At 40.3% G+C, this 19,887-nt stretch overlaps 1 protein-coding gene across 1 annotated transcript in view; it reads right to left on the reverse strand.

Annotated features, from left to right (window-relative positions):
- Positions 1–19,887, reverse strand: part of NUP93 (nucleoporin 93kDa) — a 119,306-nt gene that overhangs the window by 73,818 nt on the left and 25,601 nt on the right. The window contains exon 4 of the mRNA XM_011960996.1: positions 13,384–13,501. Coding sequence (XP_011816386.1) covers positions 13,384–13,501 — 118 coding nt within the window. The remainder of the gene's footprint in view (positions 1–13,383; positions 13,502–19,887) is intronic.

A 19,887-nucleotide genomic window follows, 5' to 3' on the forward strand; every position in this document is an offset into this window, starting at 1 on the left:
AAAAAAAAAAAAAAAAAAAAAATTATTTGGGTTCAAATTCCACCTTTTATAGTAACTAATCTATCTTAGTCTCAATTTCTTCCCCTTTTAAATAAAGATGATGCCAACAGTCAATCAATCCATCTTATACACTGTAGTGTGGAACAAGAGAATGACAAAGCCCACTGAAAAGTACCATACAAATGAAAAGATTATTGTGATGTGTCCCTCAAAGTTCATACAAAGCTCCAGGCCTATTACTTCCCCCTAAATCTTCCAAATTAGGACAAAGTCACAGAACTTCTCAATAACCAGCCTTCGAAATAGTTTGAGGGGATAATGAAATGATGTAAGGGTTGTCCATGCAATCAGCACATCTCTGATCCCTTTTTGCACATAAGGAAGCTTTCCACTACAGAATAAAGGAAAAGACACTGTGTCAATTTACAGGAATTGACCAATTTTGAGCTAAGAGGGCCATATTTTTATTTTTATTTTTCACTAGAGATGGGGTTTCACCGTGTTAGCCAGGATGGTCTCGATCTTCTCACCTCGTGATCCGCCCGCCTCAGCCTCCCAAAGTGCTGGGATTACAGGTACGAGCCACCGCACCTGGCCTATGAGGGCCACTTTTACAGTCTATTTCTAACACACATTTCATGTACCAGTCCCTCACTTCTCTATTATCAATTTTCCTTGTCATTTCAAACAGCAGATGTTCTACTGTTTCAAGTATCTGGTTTAAAAAGTTCAACACTCCCCAAATGGTACCTGTTCTAACAACTTCAAGGGGGAGTACAGCAGTCAAGAAAGTGACTATGGAGCCATTTTCCAAATTTTCTGAATTAAGCCCATCTTATTTTTGTGCTTGGTGGGGGTGGGGGAAGTCAATTTTTCCTGCTTAAAGCCATTTGGTTCTCATTTGCTCTCAAAGTCATAGATTTAATGTTTTTGTCATCTCACTCTCTCAGCCTTAACTCGAGGGGTGAAAACACACCTTTTATTCCAGTCAAAAGATGCCCAGGCTGTGAAAGAAGATAGTGAAAGTTTTTCGTGACCAATGATGACTTCTCCAACCACTCCTGAGCCCCTGGCCAGCTCTCTCCATGAACAGGACACTACACCAGCTCTTCACCTAGATTCTAATTTCAACTCCATGCCAGCAGAGTGGAACCAGGCAAACCTAATTGTCACCTACTCTTCCATACTCACTGACACCCCTTCTCCCTCCCCTGCTTAGTCTTCTCTTCCTGATTCTGTTATGCTAGGTTATGCTAGATTCTGTTATGCTAGATTGTGTTTGTTTATAAAAGCCAGATAGCCGAAAGAGTACCAGTTTGCAAGACATCAGGTGTTAATGTTCAGCTGAAAGTCAATCCCTCACTTTTACACTCTTAGACGTGAAGAATTTTGCTGTAGAGAAATCTGTCTTGTATCCTGGAATATACACACAAAGTTGAGGGCTTTGTGTCTTTAAAACCAAATACACATAATACCCTCAGACAGACAAATCACATTATGCAATACAAGATTTCAACATTCCGGCACACTGCCAGGGCTTAATGGCCAGTCAGACGCTAAGTAAGGAAATGGGTTTGCATTAAACCTACAAATAAGTCAACAATCAATAGTTCAGTATTACAGTAAAAACTTGATGTGTCCTTTAAATTGCTTCTAGCATCATGCTTCTAACTCAAGTTCAGCTTCAGAAGCAAAACAAAACAAAGATGATCAAGCAAGAAGCTGAACACAACCTATTTTCACAAGCACAAAGCTTTGGCATTTTGAAACTAAAAGCTGCTCCAGGATTTCACAGAAATCCTTTACAGTGTACCTGTAGGGCAGCAAACCTGAAAAATAATAAGCTGAGTTTTAGACAGTAAATTAAACTGACAGCTCAGCAAGCAGAAAACTATGGCAAAAAAAAAAGCAAGCACCTGGAGATAAATGGATGAAATAGGTTTGGTCTTTCTGCAAAGTGAATGCCCCTCAACCACCACCTCCCAATACTCCGCAAGAGTTCACATCAGGGTTGAGAAAGTATGTTCTGGCTTCTTCCTCAATCACCGTTATTTTACTACTAAGCTTGTGTAAATAAGAGCTATGACTACCACATCCATTCAAAAGATGGTATACTTTTCTCCGGCACTGTGGGCTTTCTACTCTTTATTTTGCTCTAAATGAAAGATCAATTATACTTCTATTTTATACTTTCACTAACTTTCCTCCTTCTAATACATTCTGAAAAAATTCACTCCTTTACTAAAACAGTCTTAGTCTGCAAATGAAATTTAAAGCCTAGACGGCTAAGAGCACAGTATTAGACTCAAATCAACAGACTGGAGCTCTGGTCTGGCATACCTAGCCTCTGTAAGCCTTAGCTTCCTCATCTGTGACATGGGGTTAACAGTAAGTATCCACCTCAGAGGGTTGCTGGGAAGATTAAATGAGCAAGCCTAGGAAGTGCTTAGCACAGCATCTGAACAGAATAAATGTTCAATAAAGCTTGGCTTTGCCTCCCCGATGTTAGCTGGGGTAAAACAAAAGTCAATTTTTTTTTTTTTTTTTTGAGATGGAGTCTCGCTCTGTCACCCAGACTAAAGTGCAGTGACACATCTCTGCTCACCGCAAGCTCCCCCTCCCAGGTTCACACCATTCTCCTGCCTCAGCCTCCTGAGTAGCTGGGACTACAGGCACTCACCACCACACCCAGCTAATCTTTTGTATGTTTTAGTAGAGGCGGGTTTCACCGTGTTAGCCAGGATGGTCTCGATCTCCTGACCTTGTGATCCGCCCACCTCGGCCTCCCAAAGTGCTGGGAGCCACTGCACCTGGCCAAAAAAATTTTTTTTTTTTTTGGGACAGAGTTTCGCTCCTGTCACCCAGGCTGGAGTGCAATGGCGCAATCTTGGCTCACTGCAACCTCCGCCTCCCGGGTTCAAGCAATTCTCCTGCCTCAGTCTCCTGAGTAGCTAGGATTACAGGCATGCACCACCACACCCAGCTAATTTTGTATTTTTAGTAGAAATGGGGTTTCTCCATGTTGGTCAGGCTGGTCTCAAACTTCTGACCTCAGGTGATCCGCCCACCTCAGCCTCCCAAAGTGCTGGGATTACAGGCATGAGCCACTGCGCCTGGCCAAAAGACAAGAATTTAATGTCTCTGGTACTATGTTTCACCGCAATGGTGAGAAACAGGGAAGGAAGAAGGAAGGAGAGAAAAACACAACTATTTAAACTTTTGGTACTCAAAATACGGTCAAAGGCACACTGGTCTGCAAATGGTTTGCTCCCAGTCTGCAGCAGATAAGTGCAAACACCGACAATAAGGATTTAGAGATTTTTATAGCAAACTGAGTAATTTTATAGCTATCAAATCCAATTTTAAAAAGGGCTTATATTTTGCATGTCTTTTTTTCCTAGTAATTCATTTTTGTTATATTTTATAAAAGTATCTCTCAGTCTGAAGCAAAGTGAAGAAAAAAAACTGGTTTGAGAAGCACTGATTCAGTAAAAGCACCTTTTGAATGAATAACACCTACCACCATATTCATTCAATGCTAAGACATCTGGGGCAGTTTAGGACCTCATTACAGAATTAAATGATCCTGTAAACGCCCATAAACTTTCAAGGGTCCACCAGGCCCTGCTCATTTAGAGACTGATACTCCTGTTGAGACAGATTGATGTGCACTGTGAAAGTGACAGAACCTACTAGAAGAAGAGAGAAAACTCCCAGGGAATATCACACTAGTGTATTCTGGTACCTTGAGCAAATCAAGCATATCATATAACCTTCCATGGCTGTTTCTACCTGTCCCTAAGATAGCAACAGCATTTTAAAATATACTATTTTTTTTAAAGAAAAGAGAGGAGTTTTTTTTTTTAAAGAAAAGAGAGGAGTGGAAGAAACTCTCCCCATATCCTTTTGTTCATCCCATTCAAAGAAATAAACCAAATTAGTAATTTTTAAAAATCAGCAAGTAAATCCACACTCCTACCTACATTCTGCTGACCTAACCCTCCCTCCCTTTTGTTTCATAAATTAAACAAATAGCCTAGTCTTCACTGCAAATACGTCTTATAAGACAAGGGTTCTTTCTGAATAATTTCTTGGCAGCTGTGTCCCGCCCAGCCCTGCTCAGCAGATTCTGCTGCAATGCTTCAAGTGCTGCAGCTTTCTGGAAAGCACAGGCAGGATTTTGCTGATGGCATCTCAGCCTCACAGCCACTCCACAGTGAGAGGCAAGGACTGGCCCTTCTGTCCCCCAGAATAATTAAAGTGGTGCGTGCACCACTGCTGATCTTGTGATCGCTGCAGACCAGCAGCTGTCAGAATCAAGGGCCTTAGTCCCAGCATGGCTGTCAGCAACCTGGGCTTGGGGAACACATTCAGCCTCTCCATATCTGAAGTGCAAGATGGAAGCTAAGCATCTGTGAAATGGAAAGATGTTTTAAAACATAGCAATACACACTGGTTCTTAGAACACTGCAGCAAAAGAAAATACTAAGTTGCAAGTTCTCACCCATAGGTGGGAACTAAACAATGAGATCACTTGGACACAGGAAGAGGAACATCACACACCGGGTCCTATTGTGGGGAGGGGGTGGGGTGAGGGATAGCATTAGGAGATATACCTAATGTAAATGATGAGTTAATGGGTGCAGCACACCAACATGGCACATGTATACATATGTAACAAACCTGCATGTTGTGCACATGTACCATAGAACTTAAAGTATAATTTAAAAAAAAAAAAAAAGAAGAATTAGGCATGACTTGCTGCCTAAGCTTGATACCCTGGAAAAAAAAAAAAGAAAATTATAAGTCTAGGTCTTGTCAGTAGGGGATGTTGCCTGTCTTACCTCCCAGATTCTTTTCCTGGTCTCCACCAAACAAACAAACAAAAAGAAGTAAAGCCAAGGGTCTCCCCTCCATGTAATCCCCTCTCTCAGTTCTACCGCAGATCATGGATTTTTAGTGAGACACCAACAACCTGGGCTCCAAAGTTTTGTAACTGAGAAGCCTGTTTGCCAACTGCCACATCAGGCTGCAGGCCTGCACACCTTTGGATCGAACATTCCAAAACAGAAATAAGAGATCACAAGGTGCTGTGGCAAGCAGATCAAAGTGGCACACTGGGTAACGGGCTGCCACCTGAGAACAACAGGCTGATCTACAGTAAAACATTCAATATTTGACAAGGCTTTAATCACCATTTAAATCACAACTACTCCAGTATCAAATAGTCCAGCAGATAAAAAGACATGCCCATTTCTGGTTCCTGCAACCAAGCAATTTATAGATGCCAGACTGAAGATGTCAATCTATGTTTCTCATCTCCAGAGTGCTGGGGCATCAGTGGATATTGGCAGGTTAAGAGACAGCTGGTTAAGGAGGGAGGGGACAACTCAACTCCAGTTCAAAGACACCAGAGCCTGGTCAATATCTGAAGTCTTCTATTAAAATGTCAGATAAATATTTTAGCCACAGGGCTTGTTCCAAAATAATCTTAGAGAACCATTCCAACTTCTTTCTTCTTTAAGTTGGTAACTGATATTCTCTTGCTCACAACAGGATATAAGAAACCTCCTAGAAGACAAAAAAGCCTGTCATTTCCTGCTCGTTCAGAATGCATTCAGCATCCATTTACTTGCTTGTTCTGAAAGCTCTGCATTCAGGAGTAAGTGTGAATGGATAAATAAAAAGGCTGAAATCTTGTATCCCTGGCTCACATAAAAGCAGTTTTTCACATTTTCCCCAGACCCATTTTTATTCCAAAGTTACCATTTTTAATTCCATTCACAGAATACTTTAATGTAATTGCATACTTTGCCACCAGACCACAATGCCTACCTTTTCCCTTATCACGGACAGGCAGAAAAATTAAATCATTTCAATTTCTTACCACTGTGATCAGCATTAGGCTACCTAATTATAAACACGAATGAGGATGCCACATTAGCCTGCCTCTGTGAAGACACTATTTTTTTTTTTTTTAAAGGTTTACTGGTTTTTTACCAACTCTAAGATTTATGCTGGGTCAGGGTTTAATGACAAGGAACAGCAAATATGTTTATTAAGTAGGTATGATGTAGACACCACTGTGTTCACATAGGTGACAAACCTTGGCACCACTTATTGTCCCTGAACCAGAACACGGCACAGTAAGATGTAATGTCTTTTCTACATGCAATTCAGTCACTACACCCAAATCTTGGCCTAAAATGTACCCAGTGTCCCAGGAAAGGATTTCTCTCCACTAACAGACTTTGGATATGGTGATTATCAGATTCATCACTCCTACTGAGCCCAGGAGCATTAACTATAGGTTGTTTTAAGTCCAGGATGGGCAGCTGTCATAAGCTGAGAAAGACCAAGATTCAAATATCCATTAAATCCCTCTAAAAACTCAAAAGAAAGGGTATCATGAACATCCTGTTCATTCTCTTAGGAACAAGAGGAATATAACAAAGGAGATCAATAAACACAAATGCTTAACTAAAAGCCTTCACACCATTAGATTCCATGGAATAGTCCCTTATATTTTTATATTATGTGAAAATATTTAGAAAGCAAAGTCTTATTCCTTCAGGGTCCACAGTTCATCAGTTCAAAATCATCTAATTTGGGCTAGATCACCATTTTGTGCAGAAGAGCCTACTCAGGCATATTAAGAACAGAAACAAGATGGAAGACAGAGATGTTCTGCCTACTTAAACCATTTTCAGAATCGTTACACAAATTATCAGTACGCAAACAGATGCAACTCTCAAGAACTTCATCTCTTCCTTAGATTTGCTAAAGCAGGTCTGGTAATAATACTATTTTTTGGTAAACATACTTAGCAGTTTCAGTTTCAGAAACAGATGAAAATGACAACTGCATTTCTTTCAGTCTTAGCTAAGATACTGTTTACCCATTCAGACTGTACTTTCCCTTAACTGATTCAAGCTAAGGAAATTTTACTGCACTTTTTCTTCAACATTAATATTTTGCCAGTAATTCCTAAAGAACTATTAGCATACTAATCATTCTAGGCAAATGTGACCCTCTTTCCAACAAACTGCCACAGGATTTCTGCAACCTGTTCCCAACCAACAACTTGCCAGTACTACAAACACCCAATTAGTGAGCAACTACTTTTCCTCTTTGCTGTTATATATAGCTGCATTTAAGGAGCAGAAGATGGAAAACTAAAAGATAGACTATAAAAATAATTCAGGTGATAAGGGGTTACAACACTATTGATTCATTTTTAAATTTTATTTATTTTTTGAGACAGAGTCTCTCTCTGTCGGCCAGGCTGGAGTGCAGCAGTGCCATCTCAGCTCACCACAACCTCCACCTCTCGGGTCAAGTGATTCTCCTGTCTTAACCTCCCAAGTAGCTGGGATTACAGGCGTGCGCCAACACGTCCAGCTAATTTTTGTATTTTCAGTAGAGACGGGTTTCACCATGTTGACCAGGCTGATCTTGAACTCCTAACCCCAAGTGATCTGCCTGCCTCAGCCTCCCAAAGTGCTGGGATTACAGGTGTGGGTCACCGCACCCGGCCATTGATTCATTTTTATACTTACCAAAGCCAATTAGTTTCTTCTTACTATTACTATTTTACTATTTAAAAGGCAAACTAAAAGTGGTTTCAGCATATTCTACATTTCCAAGGACAGAAAAAGGAAGAAAATAATGAATATGTTATAGACACAGTGCGTGGCAAGCAAAACAAGTTTTTAACAGTCAATTATTATCACACCTTTAGTCTTACATATGGTAGATCAGTTTCCCTGACTCTAATTTTTTTAAGGTGTTTTATCCTGTTTATCACTTCTTTTCCTCTTTACTCATACAGGACAGATTTCCATCTGGAGATTTAGGCAGATTATGAAGACCTTCAGAACAGAGTCTTTTTTTTAGGGGAGAGGGCGGTGGTAGAAGGAGCTGAATTTTCACTTAACTAAGATTAGAATTGGCTGCTAAGTCAATTCCAACAACATAATCTAGATTTCTATTTACTTTGTAAGGAAGCATTCAGAAAGTTTTGTCTTTTCCTATGCATGGAAGCCAATATACTATATTTGGAGGCTGTGGGGAAGACAGGTCTATTAAGACTAGGGAAGAGGTGATATCTAAGGAAAGCTTAAGGGTCTTAGACTGAAATTAGGGCTTGGATGTTCCAGGACAAGTGAAGGCAGTGAGCAAAGATATAAGTTATAACAGAAAAAAGAATGCATTGGGCACTTACATATATATACACACACAAGCAGTTCCTTCTACCTTGGAAAAATGCCAAAATTTAATGCCATCTATACTTACCTTAAAAACTATGCATTTAATACTTTAAGAAGCAGAGAGTTTCTAGTTGAAAAATGTCTCTAGTTACACCTCTCAAATACATTACAGACTGTTAACATGTTTAGAAAGAGTAACTACTATTAAATTCTGAAATCAGAGATAAGTAGTCACCCTCATTTCCCAAAGGCTCAAAAGAGAATGATGAGGATGACATGAGAGACTTAGTTGGGACCTGCAGTACTGAACGACTAGCAATGGATATCTTATCCCAATACTGCCCATGGATGTGAAATGGAGTTAGATTTGAAGATGTTTCATTCTTTACAGTAACAGTTTTAAAATTTCTGGCACTATAAGTACAGTGGGTTGAAGTGTGTGTCCCACAAAAAGATATATCCAGGTCCCAACCTCTGGTCCTTGTAAATGTGACCTTACTTGGAAATAGGGTGTTTGCAAATGTAATTAAGGATCTCAAGAAGAGATTATCCTGGATTTAGGGTGGGTCCTAAATCCAATGACTGGTGTCCTTATGTGACATAAAAGGTAGACCTGACACACACAAGGAAGAACCCTGTGAAGACTGAGGAAGAGACTGAAGTTATGCTGCCGTAAGCCAAGGAATGTCAGGAGCCAGTCAGAAGCCAGAAGAGAAAGGAGTCTCCCCTAGAGCCTATGGAGAGAATGTGGTGCTGCCAATACCTTGATTTCAAAGTTCAGGATTCCAGAACTGTGACAGAATAAACTTCTGTTGTTTTAGGCCACCAAGTTTGTAGTACTTTGTTACAGCATCCCTAGGAATTTAATATAGTAAGTTTGGCAATTATTTATTATTGCTCTGCAATGGTCTAATGCCATTAAAAATATTTTTAATTATTAGGGATACATCATAATTATATTTATTCATGTTGTATACATGATACTTTGATACAAGCATACAATGTGTAATGATCAAATCGTCAATCAGGATATCCTTCACCTCAAGTGTTTATCCTTTCTTTGTGTTAGAAACATTCCAATTCCACTCTTAGTTATTTTGAAAGTCTAATGCCATTTAAAAATATTATAGCCTAATGCTGAGAAACTGTACCTCCCATTTTCATGGCCAACTCAGGCTATTTCTGCATAAACTTCTTGAAATATACATGCAATCTAGTGAAAAAGCCCAGAATATAACTGAACTACGTAAATTTGCACTTTATTATTATATAATACATTATCCATGATACATTAGATCTCTTCAGATCACAGTAAAGATGTGCAATATGCCCTCAATATTTTTTTCTCCAAAGACAGAAGTGAGCAAGTGGATCTCTGTGAGAGGACACATACTCCCAAGCACTACAAAGTCATTTAGAAAAGATCCAGTACAGCTGTTTTAGCAGCATGTCCTGTTATCACTCTTCACCTCTATTACACAAATGTAGGCCTTTTTTATGACCATTTCCAAAAAATAAAATCAATAAACATTAAAAAAATTCTACTAGTATCATCCACACATATATTTTAGTGGCATTTCTTTAATATACTACCTCTGCTGGTCACAGCAATTTTAAAAAAATGCATTCACAATGCACACAAACATTATTGATTATGACAAACAACGAAATGGTAACAACAAAAACCCATATTAATTTCAAGCTCCATTAGAAGCAGAAGGAAATATAATCAATGCTTACCAAATAGAAAAGGACAATGCATACATGGCAAAATGCCTTTAAGCTTATAAGTAATGCAAACAAGGGATAGTACAAAGTCCTGGACAGTATTTGTCAAAGAATGCATCAGCATTTCCTTTTTATGAACAGTACTTTAAGTGGCTTATAAATTGACATAATAATTTCACTCTGACTGATAGCACATGGAATTAGGGTGCATTCTCACCTCAAAAAAAATGCACTGATTGAAAAACAGAAGTTCAATTACAAAAGTCCATCAGATTTATGGTATGTGAATTATATCTCAATTAAGCAATTAAAAGAAATGAAAAAAAGTCCATCAAATAGTATATGTGGCTTTTCTAAGGACAAATCACTGAAAATGTCCAAGTTTACTCTTCTTGGATAACCAACACGTTATTAGAAGAATTAAGAGGAGGATCACTCCGTGCCAGGAGTGCAAGCTGGCTTGGCTCTTACACTTGGTTACTAAACAAGAAGTCAGGGAAGGATATGTGTACAGAAGTTTAAGCACAGGTCAACTGAACCACACAATACAATTTAAAACCTCCAATCCCTGTTGATTGAAAACAGAGTTTCCCCAGATTAGGCCAAAGCTAAATCTTCTCCTTTAAGCCTTTGCTGTTAAGAAGATGAAGTCAACAGAGAACTTACTTCAAAACTAGTAAGCCTTAAACTTACTTCGGGTCTAGATGACCAATTCCTAATTAATCAAAAGTTATCTTGGACTGACCATTTTGCATTTTTGAAGCTATTCTGGAACAGCACAACGAAGAGGTGAGTTGTTTTTTGTTTTTGAGACAGGGTCTTGCTCTGTCATCCAGACTTAAGCACAGTGGTGCACACAGGAAGGACTCACTGCAGCCTCAACCTCAACCTCCTGGACTCAAGTGATGTTCCCACCTCAGCCTACCCCTGTAGCTGGGACTACAGGCGTGCGCCAGCATACCCCGATAATTTTTTATCTTTATAGAGACAGAGTGACATAGTTTGAATACATGTCCCTGCCAAATCTCATGTTGAACTGTAATCCCCAATGTTGGGGGTGGGGCCTGGTGGGAGGTGACTGGATCATGGGAGCAGATTTCTCATGAATGGTTTAATACCATCCTCTTGGTGCTGTCCTCATGACAGTGAGTTCTTACAAGATCTGGTGTTTGAAAGTGTGTGGCACCCACTGCACCCCCCCAACCCCATCCAACTCTTTCTAGCTCCTGCTTTCACAATGTGACTGACGTGCAAGCTCCCACTTCACCTTTTGCCATGAGTAAAAGCTCCCTGAGGCCTCCCCAGAAGCAGATGCTGGTGCCATGCTTCTTGTACAGCTTGCAGAACCATGAGCCAATTCAACCTCTCTTCTTTATATATTACCCAGTCTCAGGTATGTCTTTATAGCAATGCAAGAATGGCCAAATACAGCAGGTATCACTATGTTGCCCAAGCTGCTCTTGAACTCCTAGGCTCAAACAATCCTCCCACCTCAGCCTCCTACCATGCTGGGATTAGAGGCATGAGCTACTGTGCCTGGCCAAGAGGTGAACTTTTGAAAAGGAAGCATCCTTAATCTCAAAGTTCAAAGATTTCTCAGTGGTACAGGACCAAAGCTCTGGTGCGCTCTTTGTAAATTAAGAAATTCTCTTTGATGTAACTAAGCATATATTGTCAGAAAACCACCTAATGTCAGTGTTGAAGGAGGGTATTCTTGATTAAGTACAAGGTTACATGAGATGATCATTACGAGTCAATACATTTACAAACCTGTCAATACCTTAAGGTAAAAAAAATGGAGTTTCACATCACTGGAAATGCATGAAGTGCATCACAAAATGCTGTTGAGTATTCCAAATATCTACTCTAAGAATATCAAAGAAGGCCGGGCGCGGTGGCTCAAGCCTGTAATCCCAGCACTGTGGGAGGCCGAGATGGGCGGATCACGAGGTCAGGAGATCGAGACCATCCTGGCTAACACGGCGAAACCCCGTCTCTACTAAAAAATACAAAAAACTAGCCGGGCGAGGTGGCGGGCGCCTGTAGTCCCAGCTACTCGGGAGGCTGAGGCAGGAGAATGGTGTGAACCCGGGAGGCGGAGCTTGCAGTGAACTGAGATCCGGCCACTGCACTCCAGCCTGGGCGACAGAGCGAGACTCCGCCTCAAAAAAAAAAAAAATAAGAATATCAAAGAAAATGTAAAAAACACTTTGTTTTTCAAACAAACAATTTCTTTGGTATTTTCAACATTAAAAACAAACAAAAACCCTTTCAGCAGGTGCCATTTCTTTCCACATTATTAGGAATACTCCCAAAATATATGGTGATTATTCATCCCTGTTATACGTATTTGTTAACAGAGAGCCTCAAGCAGTTGTATGGGGGAGGGGGGCTAAAACTTAAAAAAAAGTTTAAAAAGTATACATGCCATTTTAAGATTACATGGAAATGAGAAGGCAATTATAAGTTGACAGGCAAATATGATTTAGCATATAAAACTGGAAAAACTGAATTTGCATACTTTGGGAACATAGCAGCAATAGGAAAAATATCTATAGTTCTTCAACTCTCAACTCAAAGTACAGTTTTAGGTTTCTGAATTCAAATAAATGCAGTAGAAATGTGGCCATTAGATGGACTAAAATGGTTCTTAGAAAGGGTACTGGGGTAAAGAGTGTTAATTCAAATTCAGCCCAAATAATATTGCCCATTTCTACCAGAATTTGCCTCTGCAGGAGGCATCCTTTCATTTTCAGGTAAATCAATGATTAAAAAAAAGAAAATGGTGCCCCACTGTCCCTTCACTAATGCAAATGCAGTGTTCCAATTCCTCAAAAACTAAACAGACTGTGAGTTTTTTCCTTAACAATTTTATGTCAGTTTCTGATTAGATTAAAACAGCTATCGATTGCTAGTGGCATGTTTGGTTAAATGAGACTGGAGTGCTCTATTAGACTATTTCCTGGTGCCACTAATGCAGCCAAACACTTCTTGGAAATCATTGAGTAGGTTTCAGTAAATAGTACTCTAAGTTTTCCCCAGCTCTTTGCCAACCAATACAAGCAAGATGTAAAAAAGAAATGTGGAAGACGAATAGTAAAATTATTTGAGATCCAGCAAAGAAAGCGAAAGAAACTTCAGATTAATGTCTCTGAGCCTTGGATTAAACCCAAGGAAAGAAGAGAAATCTGTTCTCCTAATTATAATAATCTAAAAAGTGCAGGTTGGAATTGCTTTCTTAAATTCAGCTACACAGAGAGCTCTGAAAATAACCCAATGTTTTCCACTATACCTCCAAAGCTGAATCTACTGTTCTCTTAATATCTGAGGAAGAAGAAAATTAACAAAGAAAACTGAAATTCCTTAATCAGCTGGTTAATAAAGGGCCAGGGTCTTCAGCCTGGGTTATATGGTCTGGGTTCCACCTGCACTTGGCAGCCCTTACCTGAATGTCGGTGTCCTTCACGGGCTCAAGAGGCTCAAAGGTGGTGGCTGCACTCAGACTCTCCAGTCGCTGGGAGATGTGGGATATGTCAAGTCCCCGAGACCCAAGGAGAACTGACCTATGTGAGGATATACAATAGGGAGATATAAGTAAGGGGAAAAGTAGGATTAGGACATCTAATATGCTTCATCAAATACTGGAGAGTATTTTTCATTCAAAACTTCCTATATACCGTCCAGACACTTTTACACAGTTGTTTTATATCTTTCCATAGAAATCACATGGAATAAGAGCCATAACATTGTACTTTGTAGTAACAGATTCAAATTCTAAGCATGCCTAAATTTGAGAACCTTGTCTAGAATAAAACGATACTACTACCATAGGCTAGACTGCTCCAAACATGTCATAGTAAAGAAACTCATGAGGTACATGCTATCATTCATCCCCATTTTATGGATGAGAGAACTAAGGTATAAAGAGTTTAACCAGCTTGCCCAGAGTCACAGAGTCAGGAAGTGGCAGAGGCAGGCAGGTCATGTAGTTCTGCAGTACAACTCTTTTTTTTTTTTTTTTTTTTTTGAGACAGAGTCTCACTCTGTCGTCCAGACTGGAGTGCAGTGGCAGGATCTCGGCTCACTGCAACCTCCGCCTCCCAGGTTCATGTGATTCTCCTGCCTCAGCCTCCCGGGTTGTATAGCACAACTCTTAACCACCATCCTACACTTATAGCCTCCGTACATGGATATAGTGAACTACAACATTGTAGACGTTTCAGGAGTAACCTAGTATAAACGTCATTCACGAGCTAAGGAAACTAAAGGTTCAAGGTGATCAATGATTTGCCCAGGAGCAATCAAACCAGAATTCAAGGTCAGTTCTCCATGGCTTCCCTTCAAAAGCCAAACACCATCTTCAGCACATCTGCAGGTTCCCTCTCTGCTGCCCAGTCTAATAATATAGAAGGCTGTTATCTGACCAGTAAATGCTTTTGAAGAGAAATGGGAATAATATAGTCAGCTTTATTTCTACTCACCTGGGGCAAGGTAACGATGTAAGGGTTGTTTTTTTTTTTTTTTTTTTTTGAGACAGAGTCTTGCTCTGTCGCCCAGGCTGGAGTGCAGTGGCCGGATCTTAGCTCACTGCAAGTTCCGCCTCCCGGGTTCACGCCATTCGCCTGCCTCAGCCTCCCGAGTAGCTGGGACTACAGGCGCCCGCCACCTCGCCCGGCTAGTTTTTTGTATTTTTTTAGTAGAGACGGGGTTTCACCGTGTTAGCCAGGATGGTCTCGATCTCCTGACCTCGTGATCCGCCCGTCTCGGCCTCCCAAAGTGCTGGGATTACAGGCTTGAGCCACTGCGCCCGGCCAGGGTTGTTTTTTTAAAGAAAAGATTGCACTAATATCTAGAACACCCTCTGGAAAAAAGACACTTAGGGGAAATCAATTTATTTTATTTTATTTTATTTTATTTATAGACAGGGTCTTGCTCTGTTACCCAGGCTGGTCTCAAACTCCTGGCCAAGCGATCCTCCTGCCTCAGCCTCCAAAAGTGCTGGGATTACAGGCATGAACCACCACATCCAGTCCATTAATTTGTAGACTGTTTCTGGATTATAAATTGTACTGAAAACTTTCACTGATAACATTTGTGTTCACTTTGAGTAATTTAATAGTCAGTATACCTACAGGTATAACACCTAAAAGTTTCAATCCTGAACTAACAGACTTATTGGAGAAGAGAAAGAATTTCACATATGTAGTTCTAATCCAATAAATACTACAGCAACAGATTACATTTACCCAGAGGTTCCTTCCTATAGATTTTTGTCTCTTCCAGGTCAACTATGAGGTCATTCCCGGGGCTTTCCCTCTAGGTTGCCATCTATTTCCTCTCTCCTCTAATAATCCTAAATAGTTAACTCTGTATAAGAGTGGGTCTCCCTTATCAAAAGAAGACATTTATGCAGTCAACAAACATATGAAAAAAAAGCTCAATATCACCGATCATTAGAGAAATGCAAATCAAAACCACAATGAGATACCATCTCACGCCAGTCAGAATGGCGATTACTAAAAAAGTCAGGAAACAATAGATGTTGGCAAGGCTGTGGAGAAACAGGAATGTTTTTACACTGTTGGTGGGAGTGTAAATTAGTTCAATCATTGTGGAAGACAGTGTAGCAATTCCTCAGTGATCTAGAAACAGAAATACCATCTGACCCACCAATCCCACTACTGAGCATACACCCAAAAGATTAGAAATCATTCTACTATAAAGACACAAGCACACATATGTTTACTGCAGCACTATTTACAATATCAAAGACTTGGAACAATCCAAATGTCCATCAATGATAGACTGGTAAAAGAAAATGTGGCACATATACACCATGGAATACTATGCAGCCATCAAAAAGAATGAGTTCATGTCCTTTGCAGGGACCTGGATGAAGCTGGAAGCCATCATTCTCAGCAAACTAACACAGGGACACATAACCAAACACTGCATGTTCTCACTCAGAAGTGGGAGTTGAACAATGAGAACACATGGACACAGGGAGGGGAACAACACACATTGGAGCCTGTCAGGGGGTGAGGGACAAGGAGAGGGAGAGCATTAGGACAAACACCAAATTCATGTGGGCCTTAAAACCTAGATGACGGGTTGATAAGTGTGGCAAACCACCACAGCACATGTATCTATATAACAAACCTGGACATTCTGCACGTGTATCCTGGAACTTAAAGTAAAATTTTTAAAAATTAAAAAAAAAAAAGAAAACAAAGAGTGGGTCTCAACTCTGGTTGCACATTAGAATCACCTAGTTTCAGGAGTAACCTAGTCCAAACTTTCCTCCCAACGACTATGATCAGTTGTGATTAATATTGGACTCAAACTCCCGGGCTCAAGAGATCCTCCTGTCTTGGCCTCCCAAGTAGCAGGAACTAAGGATGCTTGCCACTGCACCCAGCTTTACAATTTATCATTTAAAGTATACTATTTGGTTATTTATTTTTGAGACAGAGTCTTGCTCTGTTGCCCAGGATGGAGTGCAGTAGCGCAATCTCAGCTCTCTGCAACCCCCAGTTCCCAGGTTCAAGCAATTCTTGTGCCTCAGCCTCTCCAGTACCTGGCACTACAGGTGCATGCCACCACACTCAGCTAATTTTTGTATTTTTACTAGAGACGGGGTTTCCCCATGTTGGCCAAGCTAGACTTGAACTCCTGGCTCAAGTGATCCACCCACCTTGGCCTCCCAAAGGGCTGGGATTACAGGTGTGAGCCACCATGCCTGGCCTACAATTCAGTGATTTTTATGTATTCATAAAATTGTACAACCATCACTACAATCAATTTTAGAGTATTTCCATCACCCCAAAAAGCAACCCCTGACCAATAGGTGGTGATTCCCCATTCCCCCTCAAACCTCCCCCATCCCTTGGCAACTACTAATCTACTTTCTGTCTCTATATATTTGCCTATTCTGGACATTGCTCATAAATGCAATCACAATATACAGTCTTTCTAACTGGCTTCTTTCATTTAACATAATGCTTTCAAGGTTCATTCATGTCGAAACATGTATTAGTACTTCATTCCTTTTTATTGCCAAATAGTATTCCATTGCATGGACATACCACATTTTATGTATCCATTCATCAGTGGATGGGCATTTGGATTATTTCCACTTTTGGCTATCATTTTTAAAAGTTGCCATGAACATTCCTGCATAAGTTTTTGTGTGAGTATACATTTCCATTTCTCTTAGGTATATACCTAGGAGCAGAATTGCTGGGTCATATAACCCTATGCTTAATCTTTTGAGGAAATGCCAGACTGTTTTCCAAAGCAACTATACCATTTTACATTCCCACCAGCAATGTATAAAGATTCCAATTTTTCCCACATCCTCACCAACACTTGTTACTATCTTTTTTATTACAGCCATTGTAGTGGCCCACCCATTTAAAGCTATTATAGAAAAAAATTAAAAACACAAAATTTTGGGAGCCTCCAGCTATCAGAGAATGTAGAGAAATGTCTGGATATCCAGGCAGAAGTCGGCTACAGGGGCAGAGTCCTCATGGAGAATCTACTAAGCAGTGTGGAGGGGAAATGTGGGGTTGCAGCCCCCACAAAGAATCCCCACTGGAGCACTGCCTAGTGGAGCTGTGAGAAAAAAGTCACCATCCTCCAGAACTCAGAATGGTAGACCCACTGACGGCTGGCACCATGTGCCTAGAAAAGCCATAGGCACTCAACACTAGCCATGAAAGCAACCAAGGGGGCTGTACTCTGTAGAGCCAAAGAAGCATAGATGCCCAAGGTCTTGGGAGCCTACCCATTGCATCAGTGTGCTTGGATGTGAGACATGGAGTCAAACAAAATTATTTTGGAGCTTTAAAATTTAATGACTGCATTTCCGGGGTTTTGGACTTACATGGGGTCTGTAGCCCCTTTGTTTTGGCCAATTTCTTCCTGTTGGAATGGGAACATCTGCCCAATGCCTGTACCACCACTGTATCTTGGAGGTAACTAACTTGTTTTTGGTTTTACAGGCTCATAGGCAAAGAGACATGCCTTGTCCCAGATGAGACTTTGGACTTGGACTTTTGAGTTAATGCTAGAATGAGTTAAGACATTGGGGGTCTGTTTGGAAGCCATGACTGTGCTTTGAAATGTGACAAGGACATGAGATTTGGGAGGGGGTAGATGTGGAATGATATGGTTTGGCTCTGTGTCCCCACTCAAATCTCATGTCGAACTGTAATCCTCAACGTTGGAGGGGGCACCCAGTGGGAGATGACTGGACCATGGGAGCAGACTTCCCCTTTGCTGTTCTCATGACAGTGAGTTCCCATAAGATTTGGTTGTTAAAGAGTATGTAGCACTTTCCCCTTCACCCTCTATCCTGCTCCACCATGTGAAGATGTGCCCGTTTCCCCTTCATCTTCTGCCATGATTATAAGCTTCCTGAGACCTCCCCAGCCAGGCTTTCTGTACATCCTGTGAAAATGTGAATCAATTAAACTTCTTTTCTTCATAAAAAAAAAAAAAATTAAAATAGTAAACCTCCTTATACCCATCACCCAGCCCCAACAATTTGCATGTCGTAGTCAACCCTGTTTCATCTACATCCCTATCTATTTCTCTCTATCAACAAATATGCTTATTTTGAAGCATATCCAAGATATTGCCGAATTTTTTCATAACTTTTAAATTTCTGTTTGTTTAAATGAAATCCAAATAAGGTCTCTACTTGTGGATCATTAATATGCCTCCTAAATCTCTTTTCATCAACACGTTGCCCCTCCATCTCATTTTTTTTCTTATAATCTCTTTGTTGAAGACTCTGGATTATTTATCTTGTAAAGCGGTGTTACTCAAGCTTTAAATGTACATGTGATGACAAAGGTACAGAGCAGAAAAAAAAGTGCATATGAATCACCTGGAAACCTTGTTAAAAATGTAGATTCTGATTTAATAGGTCTGGGATGGGGCCTGAGAGTCTCCATTTCTAAAAAGCTCATGGTTGATGCCGATGCTGTTGATCCACTGACTACACTCACAGTAGCAAGTCTATAGTTTCCCACAGAAAACGTTTTACTGATGGAATCCCCATGATATCATTTAACATGCTCCTTTGTCCTCTGTATTTCCTGCAAATTCAAAGTTCCAAGGGTTTGATTAGATTGAGGTACCACTATTTTTATGGCTAGATTACTATATACTTTACATCAAGAGGTATTTAATATCTGGTTATGTCCACCTGAAATATCTGCAGTCTTGATGATGATTGCTTAGATCCATTTACTCCTCAGTGGTTGCAAAATGGTGGTATCCTAATTCCATCTTTATTAGCTAGAACACTTCCATTCCAAAGAACTCTAAAATCAACTATGTAATTACCCTGAATAATGAGTTGGTTCTTTAGTACTCTCCAAAGGCAATCAATGAGTTTTGTTTTAGTATATAAACTCATAAATTTTAAACATATTTGATATGTTTCAATCCAATGCAATTATTATCCTAATCGATGATCAAATCATCTCATCTTTGGCCAGTAGAAGCCTCTTCAACTTGGTTTCTGGGTCCTTTTGACATGACTGTCCTAGCATCACTTGTTGAAAAGACTGTTCTTTTCACACTGAATGGTTTAAGTACCCTTGTTGAAAATCAGCTGATCACAGACACATGGGTTTATCTGGATTAATAATTCCATTCCATCAATCTACATGTCTGTCCTTAGGCCAGTACCATAGTCTTAATTACTGTGACTCTGTAGTAAATTTTGAAATTGCAAGTGTGATTCTTCCAACTTTCTTCTGCTTTTTAAAGATTGTTTTGGCCGGGCGCGGTGGCTCAAGCCTGTAATCCCAGCACTTTGGGAGGCCGAGACGGTCGGATCACGAGGTCAGGAGTTCGAGACCATGGTGGCTAACATGGTGAAACCCCGTCTCTACTAAAAAATACAAAAAGCTAGCCGGGCGAGGTGGCTGGC

This window comes from Colobus angolensis, unplaced genomic scaffold (genome assembly GCF_000951035.1).
Source record: "Colobus angolensis palliatus isolate OR3802 unplaced genomic scaffold, Cang.pa_1.0 Scaffold531, whole genome shotgun sequence".
NCBI classification, from domain to species: domain Eukaryota; kingdom Metazoa; phylum Chordata; class Mammalia; order Primates; family Cercopithecidae; genus Colobus; species Colobus angolensis.